General features: G+C 41.0%; 1 protein-coding gene across 1 annotated transcript; it reads right to left on the bottom strand.

Moving 5' to 3' along the window:
- Positions 1–166: 166 nt before the first annotated feature.
- On the bottom strand, positions 167–13,863 carry LOC134620095 (neuronal acetylcholine receptor subunit alpha-2-like). Its single transcript, XM_063466026.1, has 8 exons — positions 13,749–13,863; positions 6,542–6,693; positions 6,371–6,415; positions 6,164–6,273; positions 3,536–3,755; positions 1,421–1,923; positions 532–889; positions 167–397 (listed from the first exon to the last, which is right to left on the bottom strand). The coding sequence occupies exons 1-8, from the start codon at positions 13,804–13,806 to the stop codon at positions 272–274; spliced, it is 1,572 nt and encodes a 523-aa protein (XP_063322096.1). The 5' UTR covers positions 13,807–13,863; the 3' UTR covers positions 167–271.
- Positions 13,864–22,156: the final 8,293 nt, after the last annotated feature.

Here is a 22,156-nt window from a genome sequence, read left to right on the forward strand (position 1 = left end):
AATGGAGAATAAATAAGACACAAGCAAATAAAGCAGATTATAATATTTATCATTAATTAACATCAGTATATTCCATTTTATACATCAAGGCCATTTCATTTTATGAATATCTGCATTAATAATTAATTTCTCTTTATTATTCATTTTTGTACTTTTCATCCTCCATGAAATAAGTTTCCTAGACTCGTCTGTTGCAACAAATTTAAAAGTTAACCATGCTCTTCCACTTTTTTATATAATATATTAGTGTTTTTAACATCTAGTCTTGGTTTTAAATCATCCCAGAGAGCCACGGAGGCAGAAAGAGTCCAACGGTCCCCAACAGACACACTATGATGAACATCCACAGGAAGATCCGGTCTACGACCATGGCCACATACTTCCAGTCCTCCTTCACCTGAGAAAAGACATAAAACCAAAAATGAGCCTGTAAAGTTGGAGAAATATATAAAACCCAGGCTGTCTTATGTTTGACACCCCTGATGCAAACTTTTGACCGCAAATCTTTAACCAAAAAAATCCAATACTTGCCGAAAAGTCTGCATCTTCTGCTCTTAGGTGTTCAGCGATGTACGTTACTCCCTCCAGGGCGGATATGACAGCAGGAGACACAGAAGAGTCCCACTGGTTCTGGGTCGAATCAGGAGGGGTATCCCACTCTAAGCTGACAGTGGACCGTGTCTGTGGTAGGAGTGTATAGCCCAGAGACCGAGCAGAAAGACAAGACGGGGACCCAAACCTCTCCAAATGCTCCATGTTTGAGTAACCATGAAAGTCCCAATGGTTAATTTCATCTCCAGCGTCCACATCAGACTCCTGAGTGATCCAGATGCTGTGGGAGGGGCCCGGAGTCCGGAGAGGGAGGAGTTTATCGCTCAGGTGGTGTCGCCTAAGAAAGGTAGATGGGTTTGTAGAAAAATTACAATAACATTGTAACGACAAGCAAAACATTGTGAAAATATAAAACAGAAAAACAAATGATTACAACTGTCACCTTAAATTATATATTTTCCTTATTTTTACCACTACCTCAAATTATCAATATACTTCTACTGTCAGTAGGTGGTGGTAAAATGCCTAGAAGCTGTCTGCCAACCACAATTAAACAACAAAAAGAAGAAGAAGAGTTTGGAGGCTGTGGATGTATGATAGGGCTGCTAAGTTATCTCTCTGCAATATGTATTAAAATCAGCCAAATGGTTCAAGCATATGATGAAAATAATAAACCTGTGCAGAGATTTTGTGGTTTCCTGTGTGGATAACCGCACCAACTCAGTCAAGAGCTAATCAATTGGATTGAATTAGCCAATCCTAAGCTTCAACTCATACACATTTGACCACGTAGAAGTCGACTAGACTAAGCTATTTATGACCATGTAAAAACCTGCAGTGCCTCTAATGGTCATAGAGGCTGTCTCACCTTGCAGGCCTGAGTCCATGATGCGGGCGCTTCATGCAGAGCCAGCGCGGCACCACAGACAGGAAGAGCCTCCGAACCCACCGGGGCATGGTGTGAGTCTCTGATGATCGGTGGTGCACATTCAACACAAACACGGTGATGATGATTGACAGCGTGACAAAGATCATAGTGAAGAGCAGGTACTCCCCAATCAGCGGGATGACTAGCGATGTGGATGGGATGATCTCAGTGATGAGCAGCAGGAAGACGGTGAGCGACAGCAGCACAGAGATGCACAGCGTGATCTTCTCGCCGCAGTCTGATGGCAGGTAGAAGACCAGGACGGTCAGGCAGGAGATGAGTAGGCAGGGGATGATGAGGTTTATGGTGTAGAACAACGGCAGGCGGCGGATCACGAAGTAGTAGGTGATGTCGGGGTAGATCTCGTGACAGCAGTCGTATTTCTTGGTATTGTAGGTTCCTACAGCGTTGACGATTGCCCATTCTCCACTCTCCCAGTAGTCCTAGAAGTCAGACTCTTTTTAGCCACACTGACATCGTGCAGAGGGAGTTTAAAGTTAAAGCAGCAGGGGGAAATCCTGTTACAGGAGAAAGCCAGGAAATAACGGAATAACAACAAGGAGGGGTTGGACTGAGAATCTTCACAGGACACAAACAAAGCAGGGACTTAGTGCTGGAGTGGAATGTGAAGAGTACCAACAACTTAAACTTCACTTGGCTTGACACACCTCCACCTGCTGGGCATCCTTCCCCAGCATACAGTTCATCTCATGAACATTGTCCCCTTCCCTTGTCTTTGCACCTACAGCTTGCACCTCCATGTCCCTCTCAACTGAAAAAGTTGTCTTGACTCTACTCTGGCAGAGCGGCTGGTCCTGATGGGATCAGCCCCAAAGTTGTGCTGCTCAGCTGTGTCTCATCCGCAACCAGAGTTTTAAACTGCAGAAGGTCCTGACTCTCTAAAGGACATTCTGTCTTGTCCTTGTCCACAAAAACATCTCACCCAACTACTTCCAATGACCACAGACCATTGCTCTGACCTTACATGTCATGAAGACACTGGAGAGAATAATCCCCCACAACGATTATTGTTTATTGTTTTTTCCTCTTTTATTTTGGTAGTCATTCGTCTCCTGTGTGTTGCAGTTAGTTTTACTTCCCCTGTCACATTCATGTTACCTGTTCCTCGTCTTCCCCTCTGTGCCTCATGCCCCTGATTACCCCTTTGTGTATCTGCCTGTATAAATAGTGCTGTCCTTTGTTACAGCGTACTCTCCAAGTGTTGCAGGATTGAGAACTCAAATGCAGACATGTGGAGACAAATTGAAGAAAAAAACTTACTTCTGCATTCTGTGCTTCAAAATCACACCATATTAACTCTTTCCCCTATAAAGACAACATTTCATGACCTCCCCTGTAGCCATAATGACACCTTTTAATACCTCAGTATATCACTTAAGATGTAGTTTACAGACCATTATAATAGTTTCCATGTTTTCAATCCAAGCTCAGAAAAGAGCTTCAAGGGTTCCTCCTAGTACAGGGGTGGCCAACTCCAGGCCTCGAGAGCCGGTGTCCTGCAGGTTTTAGATGTGTCCTTCATCCAACACAGCTGATTGAAATGGCTAAATGAACTCCTCAACATTTCTGGACGTTTTCCAGAAGCCTGGTAATGAACTAATCATTTGATTCAGGTGTGTTGACCCAGGGTGACATCTAAAACCTGCAGGATACCGGCTCTCGAGGCCTGGAGTTGGCCACCCCTGTCCTAGTAGGTGTCCAAGGGGTAAAGAGTTAAAGAAACCTGCCACGTTTTACAACTCAGAAATCTCCCCAGGATTTGGGGTTTTTCTTTCTCTTACAAAACTATTCTGTGAATTTTTCCAGAAGCTTTTGCTGCAGTGAAACATGACGCTGGGAAATACTTTGTTAATTAAAATGTGAGCAGCCTGAGAGTTTGGCGGGCATTCTTCTGTAAAACAAAACACATGTGAAGAGCAGATAAGAGGAGGTAAAGAGGTGCAGGAGGTGTTAGGAAGGAAATCATAAGAGAGTATGAGGGAGGAATGCGGAGGGGGAGGGGAAGCAGAGCAACCTCCACCCACGTGTTCCCACCTTCAGGTCCACGGTGTTCTCAAAGGGCTCCAGGTCGATCTTGGCGCGGTCGTACGTCCAGGATCCGAACTTCATCTTGCAGCTCTGCTGGTCAAAGGGGAAGAAGGTGACGTCGATGGAGCAGGAGGACTTGTAGATGGCGGGCGGTACCCAGCGGACACGACCGGTGTAAAACAGCTGTGCCTTGGTCATGTGGGTGACAGCGAACTCCCCGTCAGCACTTTAACAAGAAAAGAGGGTAAAAAGTTTTAATTTCATTAGTTTTTAAACTCAGAAGGTGAATCAATAAACCTGGAGCTATGCCCGTTTACACGAGCTATGCTTAATAATTGATAGCTGAATGTAAACGACACTGATGCAAGCTCATTTTCACTGAAAGCGGAGAGAGTTTCATCTCCATCCAGACCAATTTTAATACTCCCCCGAGCCCCAAGGGCTGGAAACTCAACTAAAACTGCGTGATGCAACATCGCCGTGCATCCGCAACAGAATCAGGGTCATTTATTCAACAGCATAATTTGCATGCATCGCCAATTGATATGCAGGAAAATGCAGAAAATACCATCGAGCTGTTTGGCTCCATGTAAGTGACCTCAACTCCTCTTTCGCTCTTCAATGAAGGAGGACCGTGTTATGGATCAAGCAGCTAATTGATCACTACAGATAATTTCCAGGTCCACCTACAGAAAGTCGTCTCTGTTCAGGAACAGCGTGTGTGTCCTTGAACATCTGCTGTGAGCGTGACTCAATATTTTAAATCCAAATAAAGTAATAGTTAATAATCCTTATTTACCCCCAGATGTTTTTGCAGGGTATATAGAGATCTTTATCTGGCTTAATTTGCTCTTTGGATAGGGGTCACATGACGGTGGTTGAAAACAAGGGTTGTAGCTGAATAGTCAAGTTTTTCAGGAAGGTTCAAACTGAGTGAAATGATCCTGAAATATCTGCATGGGAAGCATCGTAAGAACAGGTCGAGCTCTGTAAATACGAAGGACAATGCTTCAGTGCTTCCTTTATTATCTTTAGGAGAGGATAATCTGGAACACCTGTTGTTAAAGGAGATAATACCATCCCACAAATCGTAACGACGAAAACAAATAATCCACATGGCTGAGAAGTGGCACAGAGCATGTAAATGTCCATTTATTTGTTTTAAACCTTCAGTCTGTTTCTTATGATGTTGGTGCGTTGCACAGAGGAACTTTGTTTTTATATATAAAAAATGTCCTAAATGAAGATTATGGGCTGTACTAAATCTTTAGGCACTTTGCTACTAGCAGCCTGTCACAAAAACACATCCATTTCTTTAGTTAACCCAAAAAATACAATACAGACAGACATATTTTCAGCAGATGAACACTATCTGAAAGGCATGTCCTTAAGAAACAGGAAAAAAATTCCAGCAAAGACCTGACACAGGACCTGAGAGATGCACCAGGGCCTTCAGCTGATCCATCTACTGTTCACTAAATCCTCATCAGAAATGGTCTCGGTGGAAGTGTGGCTGTCAGAAGCCATTCTTAATGAAGGAAAGCAGGGAGAAAACGCTGAGGTATGAAAATTAAACAAGAACTGTGGCAAACGGTCTTCAGGAGTGATGAATTTGAAATGTTTGGTTCTGCTTTGGTTCATCATCAGTATATACATACATAGGAGGTCAGGAGAGAGGTACAACAAGAGAGGTCTACAGGCATCTCTAAAACACGGTGGAGGCTCTGTCATGGTTTCAGGCTGCATTTCAGCCAGTGGTGTTGGGGATCTTGTCAAAATGAATGAATTATGAACTCAGAAAAGTACCTTCAGACTTTGATCTACCACATAATACCATCTGGAAAATGTTTAACTGATAACATTTTTCATTTTCAGCATGATAATGATCCCAAACACACTGCCAGCGCAGCAAAATCATACCTGGATAGAAAAAGACACAGTGGAACACTATCAGTCATGAATTGGCCTCCTCAGAGCCCGGACCTCAACATTATTGAAGCAGTGTGGGATCATGTTGACAGAAAACAGAACAAAAAGCAGAAGCATCCAAAGAAGAGCTTTGAATGTCCTTCAGGAAGCCTGGAGAACTATTCCTGAAGACTACTTAAAGAAATAACAAGAAAGCTGTAACTATAATTATTTAGGCACCAGAAGCAGAAATACTATTTGTTATTAGTGAAAAATATTTAAGTATTTATGTTCATATGTTCATTTAGGATCATAGGCTGTCTCTCAAAATGTTTACTCTGTTATCTGCTCATTGAGGTTAGAGGACTCTAAGGAATAGACATGCTGTCCTCCAGAGAACTTACCGGTCAGTAGAAGGTGGTTTTGCACTTGCAAACCTCTTATTTCAAACATAACTTGTGCCTAAGAAGGTTAGGTGTGCAGCACAAGTTACCGTGGCGATGCAATCTGGTAAGATGTAAAGAGCACCACTGTAACGCTGAAAGCCCTGGGTTTAACCTGGGGTTACCTCGCTAAGCCCCCAAATCCTGCTTCACAGTACAGGCCTCCTGGGATAGACTGATGTCATTGCTTCTCTGCTGCTCGCAGTGAATTTTAAGATGAGTTTGAAAGGATGAAGGAGGACGAGGAGGAGGGTGGACTCGTGAATCATGTGTGTGGTTTTACTTGTTGTACAGCACAATGTCGGGGACCCAGATGAGCTCAGAAGGGACTCTGATGGATGTCACATTGTTGAAGTCGGAAGGACTCCACTGCAGCTTGTAATCCGTCCATTCCTTTCAATGAATACACATTTTTAAGTCATTTTAGGGCACAAAACACATTTAAATTACATTTAATTAACATTCAGACCCACTTTTTGTTTTCACCCACCTGTTTCAGCCACACGTTGGTTGTCATCATCTGATTTTTCTCATCCTGTTTTTTGTAAATGAAGTGGACACAGCGAGTGAGCCATGCATCTAACGTCCTAGTAGGTGCAACGGCACAAAACAGAAAGGGGGAATAGTTTTTAAAGTTTTAAAGGTATGGTTAAATTCCTACCACATCTATAAGCTGGGCGATGGACAGGCCAAACTTGACGATGACCACGTCTGTGACGTTCTTCGCCGGTCGAGTCCACTTGCTGTAGCCTCTAAACAAACTCCTGAAGAGCTCGTCCTCAGTGTGAACACGATCCCAGTCCTCAGAGAGCACTGACGGAGAGGCAGAGACAGATCAGCGACACTGTTGGGTTCAGACTATCATCCTGCAATAGTTTAAAAGTGATTCCTTTGTCTGAGCTAGCTTATGTAATCAGTCGCTCATATCATGAAACCTTAAATAGTTTTCATCCAGTTTGATGCATTTTGCAGGTCTCATTTTACCTTCTTGCAAATCTCCAAGGAAGCTCTCACTCACTAAAACACATTTATACAGGCAAAAGTCAATCACACACACACACAGAGGCCTGTGCCAGAAAGTGGGCTTTGAGTAACTTCAGAGGTTATCCTTGATGAAAATCAATGTATATAACCATGGTAGCATATGCTGCAGACATAACCTGGTCTGGAGTTTAGGTCTGTGAACACCCACTTGCTTCAATAACTATTCCTGTCAATAAAAGACCAGTTAAAGATTTTGTGACATATTTTCCTACTTCGAAGAACTTGGTGTCCCTCGTGCTTTTTATTTAGAGAGAATCTGATTTTCACTTTTCAAAATCTAAGACACATTTCTGGAAAGTTTCTGTCCTTTTCTCAAAACTCTGAACCCAAAAGCTGGTTTTCACTCTAAATTCAGAACCTCTGATTTCACAATAACATATCAAAACAGGTTTTATGCTCAAGACTGTACAGCGTTGTCAGGTCAGGTGCAAGCAATTGATTAGAAACTCTAAAAAGTAAATGAACACAAAGCATTCAAGACTTTTCAACCATGTGTGCAATTCTGCAAGAAAATTAAGCAAAGACAAAAAAATGACCCCTCACACCAGAATCCTTTATATTCTAGGTCATTCACTTTGTCCTATTTCCTTCTTTCACATAAAAACATATAATAAATTATTATTTTCTATGTAATGCAGATCTCATAATGTTTATATGCATCATAATATTATTAAAGCGAGTGCAAGTAAACTTTATATTCTATGAGGAAAATGTGAACAAGGTGCTGGAAAGTTTTCTCAGCGATTTTGTGTTCATATTGACACGATGGATCACACAGCTGCTGCAGAGCTGTCTCCTGTTCCACCACATCTCAAAGGAGCTCTATTGGACTGAGATCTGGTGACTGTGGAGGCCATGTTCAAGGAACCAGTTTGAGAGGATCTGAGTTTTGTGACATGGTGTGTATTACTGCTGGGAGCAGCCATCAGACGATGTTACACTGTGGCCATAAAGAGATGTACACGGTCAGCAACAACACTCAGGCAGGCTGTGGTGTTTAAAGGATGCTTAGTTGGTACTAAGGAGCCCAAATTGTGCTAAGAAAATTTCCCTCACACTATAACACCACCAGCAGCCGGAACTGTTCATACAAGGCACGATGGAGCCATCCTTTTATGTTGCGTATGTTTGATTCTGACCCTACCATCTGAGCAACATTTTTCCAATCTTCTATTGTCCAGTTTTGGTGAGCCCATGAGAACTGTAGCCTCAGTGTGGTGTGGTTTTTTGCTGCTTCGTGGTTTCATGTGTAGTATGTTCAGAGATGGTCTTGTGCATACCTTGGTTACCAATGTTACAGCAGAAAAGAACACATTTACAGCCTGCTAGAAATAATGGCTTAGACCTCTACCCTTCTATTTGCACACAGTGCTATCGTCCTTTTTTGCTCTTTGGAGAGCTGCACTTCTGCACTGCGCTGCAGTTTCTCTCTACATGAGGCAAAATAAATACACATACAGGACCATAAATCCCATGTAAGCTGTTTCAAGCACTACAGAGATCACAAGACTTCGGTTTGTTGTGGTCATGGGCACCACAGACATGTCCCACCGACCAGAAAGCACCAAAAGCTCTTCATAGCTCTTATACTCTTTAAAACTTGTCATTTACAGTAAATAGTTTGTTCACTAATGGCTTAATCACTGTCTTATTCACTGCACTTTTGCTGTGTAGAAACTGAAAGAAACATTTAAATATCTGCACTCTTCAGCACTTTCACTTCACGTTCCTCCTCTCTGAAGACCTTCCTCTTCCCCCATGGGTCATGGGTGTTCCTGATTTATCTCCTAACTTTTCTCCCCCTCCAGCCTTTTTAAAGGACCAGTCTGCATTTTCACTCATACTTCGCTTAAACCAAAGTCATTACAGTTGAGAGAGATACTGTACCCAGTCTCGAGGGGGGAAAAGCTATTACCTGAATTTTATTGTTCATAAAATTTCAAAGATTAGGATGTGATCTACTACACTTGGATTTAACTTGATCTTACACACAAACCATTAGAGATAATTGAAGTTAGTGTAAAACACTGAGTGTGGTTTTCCAGCGTTCATAACTCATCGGGGGAGTCCTTTCACGCTTGAAATAAAACTCTTTAATTCTCTGTGTTTGACCTTTTTGTATCAGATGTGATTTCTCTTGCAGGATAAATGAACACCGATGGTAACTATCTTGCTTTTCTGTTCAGCTTGCATCAAGAAAGCCCTCCCTCACTCTCTGTCTCAGCTTTGAACTCTGGCGAGCCATCTGGCATCACCAGCGAGCAATTTAGGATTAGCCAGAGCAAGAAACGCCGAGCCAACAGCACAAACTGTGCAAATGTGATGCCAGTTTTTCTGATTACATTGGCTATTTATAACTGGCAAAATGATGTCTCAGGTAAGGCTGTGCCAGTGGAGGACAAACAGATATGTTGTTGGATTGTGCAGCAGTTTGTGTCCCTGGATTTAGCATAAAGACCCCGGCTGCTGTGTCTCATTTAGGACATGATTAAGGTTTAAGCTAATTTGTGTGGAGAATTATCAGTGAGCTTCAGTTTCTCTGAAGGATGAGTTGATCCTTTTTTGCCTGAATACTTAAGATTATGTTAAGTCTATAATCCGTTACTTTTTCACACCAAATGCACTAATTAAAATGCACCTTTTAAACGTGTCACTGGGTGTGCAGCTTTGTAAACAAGCGTGCTTCACTTTACGGTTGGATCATTAGAATCACTACAAGTCCTCGATGGTTTTTACTCACAAGTCTTATAATAAAAAATAACAACCAGAAGAGTACACAGAGGGAACTTTCAGTTAGGATAGCCATCTGCAGTGCTGAGAAAAAGTATTTGCCCAATTCCTGATTTCTTCATTTGTTGATATTTGACACACTTTCACGTTTCAGATCAAACAAATTAATCAAATCTCGTCTCACATTTACCCAAATACATCTTTGATGATCCCCAAGACATTTGGGGAAAAAGTTATCTTGCAGAAAAAAGCAGAAAACCCAAATTTTTTGGATGGTCTGAGTCCCGTTATGTTTGCATAAACCTGAGCATTTCATGAAAAGAACATCATACCAGCAGTCAAACATTACTCACCACGACTGAACATCTGGCCTTGGAGAAGGAAATTCCAGAAGCCTTACCCGACCCTGTTATGAGAAATTACTTGACTTTGATATTCAGGATGTCCTCCATGTGTTTTGAGAAGAAGGTCCTTACGGTTTTTTTGACATTCTGCTTTTAAGAAAATATACGGTGTTATTTAAGCTATATAATTTTAAGTTTTATTTTTTAAAGCTTCTGAAACTGTATGCTGAGTGATCGTGCCGTTTGAGTCTTATGTACTGGAACAAAAATAGAAGGATAGGCTTAAAGTTCATATTTATTTCACAAATAAATATGGACCACATTCATTTGAATAAAAATTAAGCAATTTAATAAAACTGAATTACAGAATAAAGTTGTGTCAAGGACTTAAGGAAACACACAGACTTCAAATGCTATTAAAAAATATCCTCCTAAGAGTGCAGACGTTGAAGGATTCTTCCACAGACCAAATCCTGCTTCACATTGCAGGCCTCTGACTAAATGCCGAATTCAACTCCCATTTTTGTAAAGTGTTAACATGATAGTTACACCAACCAGCTTAGAAGAAATGTTGAACTTTTCCTTTAACATCTATAATTTTGTTTTTTCTGTCTCAATGACAGATATTGCTGGCTCTGCAGACATTTTTGGCAGCATGCTGATCTCCTCTACTTTCTGATGACAACCTGTGGCCAAACAATCAGAGGAAAAAGGGAAAACAGAGAAGCTAACTAACTTTGGTGAAACGTAGCCCAAAAAGATGATGGTGACATGAATAGGCTGCGGCCAAGAAGTGGACAAAGGTGATGAAATGGAAGCCATATTGGCAGAAAACGGTCCCATGAGGTTTACATTTTTGGCAGGTAAAGCAGAAACAATAAAGTTGATAAGGAACTTGGATGGGCAAACTAAATCCTGTCAACTCCGAGTATATCCAGCTTCAGGTGCAGCAGGAGGGGAGGACACAAAAAGGAACTTTGTGTTTGGTAAGGTCTGACTATTTAAGTTAGTTTAGAAAAAAACGGAGTTTTCCTCATGTCTGGGTTACTAAAGCCAGTTTTCTTGAATAGGGCCCTGCTCTACATGTATGTCACAGGCTAAGCCGAAGATGCTGTGATTACTCAGGACACTGAAGTAGCTCTGCAGACATTTTTGGCAGACATTTTTGGTGGACCTATCAGAATGGGTTAAAGGATCACAATCGATCTTTCTTTTTGTTCTTTTTTCTTTTTTTGAGAAACTACTCCAGTTCGAATCTAGTAGGGATATCTAATATCCCAGTCTCCATGTGGCCGGGATATTAGAGAAAACTTTGTCACAAATGTCAAACACTGAGATTTGTTTAAAGAGTGAAAACCCATCTAAAAACAGATTGGTTGAAAATTGAAAAAATAGAATTTGATCACCACCATTTCTTAACAAAAACTGACAATCAACATGCATATTTAAAATAAAACTCTTTTCAACCAATTTTAAACTTATACTATTCAGCATTCAAACATCTAGAAAGACATTAGACCTTTAATCAGCAGGAAAATCACTCAGTGGGTTAACATGAATTGGAAATCATTGAGATGAGTCTGAATTAAAGTCTATTAAAAGCCTGGAAAGACAGGTTTTCAGATTTTAACCAAATGTAGACACTAAATGGAGGATCATAAGTGATCACTACAAAAACCATGAGAGAAATACAAAAAGAATACTTCCCATTTCTATTTCAGGAACAAACATTTTACCATCTTTGCATGATTTCTTAAAATTCTGCATCTGAAAGGTCTAAAAACAAATCAGATTTGTTCTCAACATTTTAGAAAGTACTATCTGCATATACAATATTAATTTATTTGTATAGCACATTTCTGAGACTGGCAGTGCTTCAGGTAATCTCAACATTTCTTCTTCCTGTGACATGTGACTCGTATCATTTTCACACTCAGTGACTCCTCATGCCCAGCCAATGGGGGCAGTGTCACTACCACAAAGCAGGGGTTTTATCTGTCCTAATTTACTAAGAGTAAAAAGCCAACATTTCTAACCTGTTTTGTTAACTGGGGACTGAGCATCGTAGGTGGTTTTGTCCATCAAATGGTCCAAAATAAAAGGTAAATGCGTAGTTTTGTGTCAACTAAGGTTTCTCAGAATCATTGCCTTTGCTGTAGGTGATCAATCGTCATTCAACTGCATGAAGTTTAACAGAGCCACAGGATCGCCGCACTGTAAGGGGTCTAGGGTTCAGGTTAATTTGTCTCCCATGCCTCAGCTTCTGCCACTTTCGCAGGAACTTCTCTTTCTCTCTCACCCCCTTCTCTTCTATTCTCTCCATGCTTCATTTCAGGTGCGCCAGCTCGCCCACCCCTGCTGCAGCTTATATGCTGTTTCTCAGCTCCACCCCAGCACCAGATAAACAGCTTTTTCTATTTTCTCCTACTCACCTAAACTCTTCCGATTAGCCCCGACTCCTGCCTCCAAATGCTCTGTCACACTAATTCCCCACTCTTCTACCACGTCAGTTTCTGAAACTAGGGTGTAATTTTAAGCACCTAAAAAGACTTACAGGTGCACAATAGAACAGAAGAAGGGGGCTAACAACTGGAGTTCTTAAATTGTAAATAAACCTTTCACAGGAGAGTACAAATGATGCCTTATTACCACTTTTGCAACAGGGGAAACATTCGTCCATCCCTCTTGAAATACCCTGAAAGCAGTCATTAATTCCAGATAGTTTGTGCATATATGCATGTTAGTTTTTGGTTTTTCACTTTTAAAATCCCCATCTGATACCTTTTGAGAGAAATTGGTATGAAAATGGTCACAAATGTGCAAAATGTGTTCAGAATTTTGAGTGCTCACAAATGCCTGCTCCGCTCCACGCACAAAAACAGATCACTGAACACTGTTTTACACATTTTTGCATTAAAACCTGGATAATTACAAGTGTTTTTAAAGTGACAGCATCACAGACCTGATCGTTTTTTGCCTCAAAAAGCTTCCTGTGCTGTGCCAGCGTCAAAAACACATAATACACATCTAAATGAGTGGAGACTAACTGAACTTTTGCAGTCCTGTTTGGGTCTGCTGTGTACTGAATCGGGATTTAAGCTCAATCCTGACTCTGCAGGATGTTAATTTTTAAATGAAGTCATTATGAATATACACTCCGGAAAAAATAAATATTTTTTTAAACAGCACCACTTAAAAGTATAGCAATTAAGTAAATTCCATTAAATTTAATGTTTCACATTTTACTTGTGTAGCACAGTTACATGGAAAAAATTACTTAAAGTCAGCATAGCCCTTTGTGTAGATGCCCCAACACAGATTGTATAAAACACCTTTAAAATGCTACGTTAGTGCATTAATCATAGTAATAATAAATGTGAATGTGAATAAATGACTATTGACCTTCTATACGAGCCAGCAATAAAGGACTAAAAGTTTCAAATATTCTTTTGCACTATCAGAACACTGCAGGAATATGCGATATGATGATTAACAGCCTTCCCTTACTCGATTAATTTGCAACACCGCTTTATAAACGCATCATGTCAAAACGGGAGAGCAAAAGATGTACCCCAAGTCTCATACAGTCACTGATTCCTTTAAGTAAAAGGGAGGTAACAAAGTTATAAAGTCAGGAAATCCCCATGAGATGACTAAAAGCCTCGGTGCTTTTCAACGTGCTCCTACAGGGAAGTCACGGCTGATTTTTACCATATAAATCCCATCAATCACTTTCGCCGCCTCTCTTACCGGAGTTGATGAGGATCCAGCAGCAGCAGAGCGGCGTCAGGTCTCGTTTGCGCCCCATTGGAAGCGCTACAAAGGGATCCCACCGGCGTTCACACGAAGCTCAGCTTCACTCCGAGGTTCCCAGCTTTGTTTTCCCAGCGCTCATCTTCACACTGTCACACTCCTCTCCACACAGCTGCATGGATCCCAGTCACAGCCTCCCAGTGCACATCACCGCTGAGGTATCAAGCTCCCATTGGACTTGATTAATCGGTCTTACATCTCCACAATAATCCTGCCTCAGGTCTGTAATAATGAGAGGGGGTATCATCTGTTTAATTTAATCAGCCCTAATAGTTCCCAGTAAATTATTTCAAATCTTGACTAAATTTTAATTAAATTATTTTGATCTAAATACTGCTGATGGTAATAAAATACTACCAAGAACAAGGCTATGTCCACACGTACCCGGGTATTTTTGAAAACGCAGATTTTTCTATGCGTTTGCACCTTTCTTCCACACGTAAACGGCGTTTTTTGTCACTGAAAACGGAGATTTTTAAAAACACCTGCCAGGGTGGATATTTTCGAAAACTCCGTTTTTGCATTTAGGTGTGGACGAGGAAAACGCAGCGTCAAAGGTGTGCCCCTTTTTTGAGGTCACGTTATTGTTTCGGTGAAATGAATTTCTACAATGGCGGACTTAGATAAAATACTGTTACTGTTAACTTTACTCTCTGTAGTGTTTACATGCTTACATATACAACACAGTTTCTGTCCCTCCACACATAGGACTCAGTTCTGCTTCTATGCGCCATCTTTGTTTACTCTTTCCCACCCAGGCTTCTAGACTTCTGATTGGCCAACATTTCTACAGGTTAGGAATATATTGCCACAGGCTTTGGCATATTCCTAGCAGCGTTTTCCTTCGTTTTTGCGTTTAGGTGTGGACGGGATTTTTTTTTAAAAAAAAAAACGAAAACGGAAAATTTCAGTTTTCAAAAATACCCGTGTACGTAGCCCACACTAATGCGTTTTCGTTTGAAAACGCATCGTTTTCTCTCCGTTTTGGCCTCCCGTCCACACTGAGAAAGCGTTATCCTCAAGGAAAAACGCAGCGTTTTGAAAACGCTCTCGAAAACGCATACATTTCAAAACAGAACTGCCCCATCGCAGTGTGGACACTCGAAAACGCAGACTTTCTAAAACAATGATGCATTTTAGTCATGTGACCAATTAAACAAAGATAGCGGAGGGCATTGTATAGCAGTTGTTTTTTTAATTGCTCTCAATTTTGTTTAGCTAATGCTTTATATTTAGCATTAGCTAAACAAATGCTAAATATAAAGCTAGCAACCGACTAAACACTGTAGCCTACCTCTGTCCAAGAGCAATAATAAAATCTGCCAAAAGGCTCTAAAGTATATGCCCTCATGGGCAACTTTGTTAGCGAGAGATAGTGTGCAAGTACTGGTTTGGACCCAGTTTGCCTTCAGAACTGCCTTAATTCTTTGTGGCACCTTTACCAAGGTGCTGGAAACCTGATAGTAAACTACATAGTAAACTCTGAAAATCACACGACCCTGTGAGAGGAAGCACTTGGCAACAGTGGGAAGGAAAAACTCCCTTTTAACAGGAAGAAATCTCCAGTAGAACTAGGCTGAGGGAGGGGAAACCATCTGCACCCTCACGGGTGAGGGAAGGGAGCCAGGACAGAAACATGCATGATAGCATCACACAGTTGTTGCAGATTTGCCAGCTGCACATCCAAGATGAGAAACTTCCTTTTCATGGGCTTTACCCACTCCATTTGCCAGGCTGCCTGCCTACCCTATTGTGCAACTACTGAATAGCTCAATAAAGCTTTGGAGTTGTATTTCAAACCTCATTCAGTCTCTCACTATGGGAAGCACCCACTGGGGGTGGAACTGGGGTTACAGTAGTAACCACAGAAAATTTTCCAGTCTTGTGTGTTTCTTACAGTTATACTTACCTGGACTTCAAAAGATTCAGACACTAGGATATGTTGGACAGAGTAGAAAACTATAGCCCAGGTTTAACCACTTTCACTACTTCTTTTCATACTACATAAAGACATGTATTTATGGTATTTATTTCCCACCTCTGCAACCTAAAGATGTAATAACTTGGGAGATATTGCATCTTTCATCATTGCGTTACGTAATCGTTCCGACTGTGAGGCATACCCTCTGAATTAATTAGCAGGTCGCTGCTAAAAATGTGATATTAAGTCTGCAAGGCTTTTTTAATCATCTCATGAGTAAGTTAATAAAAACTTTTAATTTGCTGAAGGTGTAATGCTGATAGGCAAACCCCCATCTGTAAATCATATTCGTGTTTAAGGAAATTTTGTTCCATTTAAATGTTAATTTGGAGTGAGATTATAGCAATATATGTCCAGGTAACAATAACATAGAAAATTTTAATTTAAAATCTTGAAAGTCTTTAGGGCGTTATTGTCATTTCTCGTGTAGTTTTGGATGCCCCCATCTTCACTCTTTTTCTTGCAGTCTGAGAGTAGCCTGCAGGAATCACAGCATTAGGATTTCTTCAATAATTACTAGCTTTCAGTCTCTCCAACTCCTCATGATTTCCTCAGTATGAAAGCTGCTTTAACCAAATATTTCCTATTTTTTATCACAATTTTATACAACTCCAGGTAGGAAAAATGTACATGCAATGTAAATATTTAGTATAAAAGATCCTTTATTTCTTCCAGCTTGGTATTGTTTTTCAAGCAGTAAAGATTAGTAGCGATGCTGCAGCTGTCCATGGTGCTAAAACATATCATTCTTCACTGACATCACATAGCGCCAATTATCCACTTATCATTGACTTCTCTCATTTTAAGTAGTACTTAAGTTGGAAAAAAATATTTTATTCTCTCACTGTTACCATATGCAATGCTGTGCAAAACTCTTAAGCTACCTCTCATTTGTTCATATTTTTAAAATATTTGACAGAGAACAGAGCAAAAGTCAGAAACATCCAAAGAAGAGCTTTGCATGTCCTTCAAAAAGCCTGGAGAACTATTCCTGAAGACTACTTAAAGAAATTGCAAGACTGCTGTCTAAGAGACTGTGCTGAAGAATAAAGGTGGTCACACCAAATACTGACTTTCAGGCTCGTTAGAATTATACAAACTGTTTGTTTTTTTTTTACCTTATATTCTGGATTTCCATGTATATTTGCTCATGTTTCAATTAATCTTAATACCTTCCTCTCATTTTTTTAGCAACATACAGAAATGTGAGGGCACACTTTTCCAGCACAGTGCTGTATTTACATACAGTCCCCATCAAAGGTTTAAGACCATTTGAAAAATGGCAAAAAAAAATCATATTTTCCATGGTTGGATCTTAACAAGGTTCCAAGTACAGCTTCAACATGCAGCAAGAAGAAATGGGAGTGAGGCAAAACATTTTTTAAGCATGCAATTTATTGAAAACAACGCTTAAACTGAAACAGGACCGCACCTCCAAAAAAAACCCGTAAACCCCCCAAAACAGAAATCAAAGTTCCAAACATGAACTCAGTAATGAGTAGCTCCACCGTTATTGTTGATCACTTCAAAAATTTGTTGCAGCATGCTTGATGTAAGCGTTTCCATGAGGTGAGTGGGAACATTTCTCCAAGTGGTGAAGATGGCCGCACAAAGGGCATCCACTGAATGGAACTATTGTGCATTTTTGTGCCCGGTCGATGAATGGGTCTGTTTTCATACAAAAGGCATTAAGCGAAACAAAACAGTCAGATAAGCCAAACTTTACTCATCTCATTCTTCTTGCTTCCTCCACTTCCGTACCATTGATTCATTAATGCTGAATTCTCTTGCAGCTGCTCTATTCCCATGTTGTTGCAGTATATTAATGACTAACCTCGTATTGTGGATGGATTATCTCAGTTGTTCTCCTGACTGAAGTCTGGTCTGTTACAGCATCCTGCCATGCGATTGCATTTGTCCCTAACCATCAGGAACCCTCGCGTTAACTTTTATCGAGTGAAAAAAAGTTAGCATTCATCCTCCAGCTTCACTGTGTTTATGTTATGATAACGTAGCTATGTCGCTATCGATCACGTAGCACATCATTATATACCAGTTAGCCCAACTTCAGTAACATTAAAAAAGTCACTGCTGTTTAGTTTTCGGTCTTCATATATGTTGGAAGTGATAGCAGAGCTGTACGTTTGAATTTTTTCACAAATCACTCAGTCAGAACATGGTATGTCATCTTTAGGTGGAAGCTAGCGAGCTAACTTCCTGCTAACTTCTAACTCTGTTTTCATGGATGTTAAAATTAATTGTTACACCCGGTAAAACAGCAACACTGATCATTTTATTAAAGATGAAAGAAATTAGACAGTTTTTAACTCTCAGTGATGCTGCAGTGTTCGTTTGACTTTGGGACCTGAAGTGGACAGAGAAGCAGATTACCCTGCGACAGTGTTGCCAACTTAGCGACTTTGTCGCTATATTTAGCGAGTTTTCAGACCCCCTAGCGACTTTTTTTAAGTTGCTAAAAAAAGACGTGAAAGCGCGTATCGCTTTTACTCTCAACAAGCAGCGGGTGCTGTTACGCAGTCAGTTCTTCTTTTACTCTTTTACTCTTATGCTGTTTTGTGGATCACAAGGTTTAAAACTACTTATAAACACACACACACAAAGTAACTCCACCAGAGTGCCTATTTCGGGTCACTTTTGCCAGTCCAAGCCCGGGTAAAGGAGCAGGGTTGGAATTGTGACATTAAAAAAAACAATAATTGCTAAAAGAAATTTAATTTGTAGTTCTAAATCAGTGGTTCTTAACCTTGTTGGAGACACCGAACCCCACCAGTTTCATATGCGCATTCACCGAACCCCTCTTTAGTGAAATTTTTTTTTTCAAATTCAAGACATAGATATGTTTTTTTACTGGTGCACAAAATGATCCGTGCATGAACATCACCTTGTTCAAAGAACAAAACCAACACAATGCATGAACTTACAAGAAATTACATACCTGCAAATCAGTGTGACTTCTGCTGTTGCCTTTGAGAGACCAGTTCAGACATGCGTGGCTTCACCTTGGCAAGTGCCAGTCTCATGTCATTTTCACAGAAAAGTCTGTTCCTTTTCTTCGTTTTTATGTCCAGCATCGTCGAAAAGGATTGCTCGCAAAAATATGTTGTAACAAATGGTATAAAAAAATCCAGGGCTTTCTTAGCTGAAATGCGCTGAAAATGCGGTGCCTCAGAGCACTATTTCGCACATAGTTCACACATTCCACCACAGTTTTTAATACTTCTGCCATTGTTGGAGGAAAGTTTTTTGTTGCCAGTGCATGCCTGTGCAAAATACAATGAGTCACAATGATGTGTGGTGCATCGGCTTTTACTAGCGCACCAAAGCCAGAGTTTCTTCCTAGCATGACTGGAGCTCCGTCCGTACAAACTGCAGAAACCATGTCCCATGAAAGATTGTTGTCTCTGAAGAAGTCATCCACAAGCTTCTTCACATCGGCTGCCTTAGTTGTTGTTGTAAGAGGCTTACAAAATAAAAAATCTTCTTTTATCATGTCATCTTTCACATAGTCCACAAAAACAGTAAGCTGGCTTAGATTAGCAACGTCTGTGCTCTCATCGAGCTGAAGGCTGAATTTTGCCGGGCTTGAAATCAGATCAGCGACTACTTGAGCCAAGATGTCTTTACTCATGTCTTCTATTCTGTCGCTGACGGTGTCATTTGAAAGAGGAATTTGGGATAATTTACCTTCGGCCGCTGTTCCGAGAATCAGATTTGCCATCTTTAACGCAGCTGGTTTCACGAGTGTTTCACCAATGGTGTGTGGCTTGCCCTGCTTTGCGATCAGGTAAGCAACTTCGTACGATGCTGTGAGGATCGGTTTGTTAACGGCTACAAATCCAAGAGCAGGCAGAGTGGGCCTTTCACCGAATCTGGCTCTCTTCACCTTGAACTCAGCAAGTGTTGTGTTCTTGTATTCCCCGTCTCCATGCAGCTTCAAGAAGTGTTCCTTTAGTTTTGCCGGTGCGAGACTACAGTTGCTCAACTTGGCGTTGCAAATCATGCAGATAGGACGCTCACTCCCATCACGTTCCGTGATACATGTGAATCCATACTGTACATATTCGTCCGACCACTTTCTTCTTTTGCCCGACATAGTTAGTATGGATTAAAATGTTAAAATAAATCACACGAAGTACTACCACTACATTCACCTGTTGACTACTGCGCGCGCTACATTCCCCGCAGCCCTGATTGGCCAAGCAGTGTAGCATGACAGTCTGCAGCCAGTGATGGCCAGAAGGGGGCGTGTCATCACAAATTTACACGTTAATTCGGGTGTGTCTGGACCTCTGTGACCTCTGCGGTGGAGGCTCTGCCGAACCCCTGAGACCGGCTCACCGAACCCCTAGGGTTCGATCGAACCCAGGTTAAGAACCACTGTTCTAAATAAACTCTAAATGCATTTAGGACGTTTTTTACTCACTTTATGTCTCTTCCACGAGAGACATAAAGTATTTCTCTCTCCAACAACATAGGTTACAATTATATTAGCATGACCAATTATGCAAATTAGGTGATGACGTCATTTAGCGACTTCTAGGGACTTTTAGGACAACCAATAGCGATTTTCCTTACTGAGGAGTTGGCAACACTGCTCTGCGAGGCTCCTGACTATGGTAGCTGTAATGCCCCAACAATCCATCAAGCGATGCGGCTTCATAGCTTACTAAAGTCGTACTAAAACAGTTTTTGACAGATTTTTGAGCGCTGTGTATCACATAAAATCTGCTCAAGGTCAGTAAGCACAACCAGAATTCATACATAAGGCGCACTGTCGATTTTTGAGAAAATTAAAGGATTTTAAGTGCGCCTTATAGTGCGGAAAATACGGTAAACTTCCCTTGCTATTCATCCTCAAAGGTTTTCAATTGGATTTAGATCAGGGGAACGCGCAGGATGGTCCAGAAGAGTGATGTTATTCTCCTGGAAGAAGTCCCTTGTCCTGCAGGCATTGTGTACTGTAGCGTTGACCTGTTGAAAAACCCAGTCGTCACCACGCAGACAAGAGCCCTCAGTCACGAGGGATGCTCTCTGCAACATCTGGACATAGCTAGCGGCCGTTTGACCCCCCTGCACATCCTGAAGTTCCATTGTTCCACTGAAGGAAAAAGCACCCCAAACCATTATGGCGCCCCCTCCACTATGCAGCGTAAAAAACATCTCAGGTGGATCTGCTTGTCATGCCAGTAACGTTGGAAACCATCAGGACCATCACAGTTCAATTTTTTCTCGTCAGAGAATAAAACTTTCTTCCACCTTTCAGTGTCTCATGTTTTGTGTTCTCTTGCAAAGTCCAAACAGTCAGTTCTGTGGCGTTCAAAGAGACGAGGCCTTTGAAGATGTTATTTTGTTTTTGAAACCCTTCAGTCTAAGATGCCGTCTGAAGGTTATGGAGCTGCAATCGGTGCCAATAATGGCCTTAATTTGGGTCAAGGATCGTCCAGTGTCTTGACAGACAGCCAATTGGATCCTCTGGCTCAGTGCTGGTGAAATGTTTTTGGGTCTTCCATCATAACCCTCAGGTTCATTTAACAAATTCCAAATGACTGTCTTACTGCGTCCCACCTCAGCAACGATGGCGCGAGAGACCCTGCTTATGCAGTTCAACAACCCAACCACATTCAAAAAGGGAACTTTTTTTGCCTTTGCCATCCGAACATCACGACAGTGTGACTACCTGACAGAAAATGACAATGAATTCACATTTTTGCACAGATTTGGCCTTTTAAAGGCATGTGGTCCTAAACTATTGATCAGCTGTAAGCCTGTATCAGTTTAAGCACTGTTTTCAATAAATTGCATGCTCAAAAAATGTTTTATCTCACTCCCATTTCTTCTTGTTGCATGTTGAAGCTCTACCTTATTTAGATCCAACTATGCAAAATATGATTTTTTTGCCATTTTTCAAGTGGTCTTAAACTTTTGATTGGGACTGTATTTTGTAGGGTTATATGCTGTCTTTTGAACAGTTCACTCACTTATTATCTTCACATTAATGTCAGGGATATTTCAGGAATGGACACAGTGAGGTAAGACTTTGTCATGACTGTATTTAGTAGAGTAGGATTCAAGATTCTTTATTTGTCACATGTGAAATGTGTCCTGAAATGCTCCTCGACTTGTGCAAAAAAGAGAACATTAAAGAGGACATGAACAAATGTCTGGCTAATTTTTATACTGGCCTCGGTTTTTTAGTTTTCTTAGGTAAACCAGCTTGCCAACAGGATGAACAGATCAAACAATACCTACTAGTACGTGACCACATTCAGTGGTCACGTACTAGTAGGCTGAAAAAAGTAAAGAACCTCTGTTGTGGAGCTTAGAAAAGTACTATTGATATAAC

This window comes from Pelmatolapia mariae, linkage group LG23 (assembly GCF_036321145.2).
Source record: "Pelmatolapia mariae isolate MD_Pm_ZW linkage group LG23, Pm_UMD_F_2, whole genome shotgun sequence".
NCBI classification, from domain to species: domain Eukaryota; kingdom Metazoa; phylum Chordata; class Actinopteri; order Cichliformes; family Cichlidae; genus Pelmatolapia; species Pelmatolapia mariae.

Excerpts from the sequence above, each read along its gene's own strand:
- LOC134620095 (XM_063466026.1), bottom strand. The coding sequence starts at position 13,806 with ATGGGGCGCAAACGAGACCTGACGCCGCTCTGCTGCTGCTGGATCCTC. Across the intron at positions 6,274-6,370 it reads CCAACGTGTGGCTGAAACAG|GAATGGACGGATTACAAGCT; the intron begins GTGGGTGAAAAC and ends ATTCATTGAAAG. Across the intron at positions 1,924-3,535 it reads AGAACACCGTGGACCTGAAG|GACTACTGGGAGAGTGGAGA; the intron begins GTGGGAACACGT and ends TCTGACTTCTAG.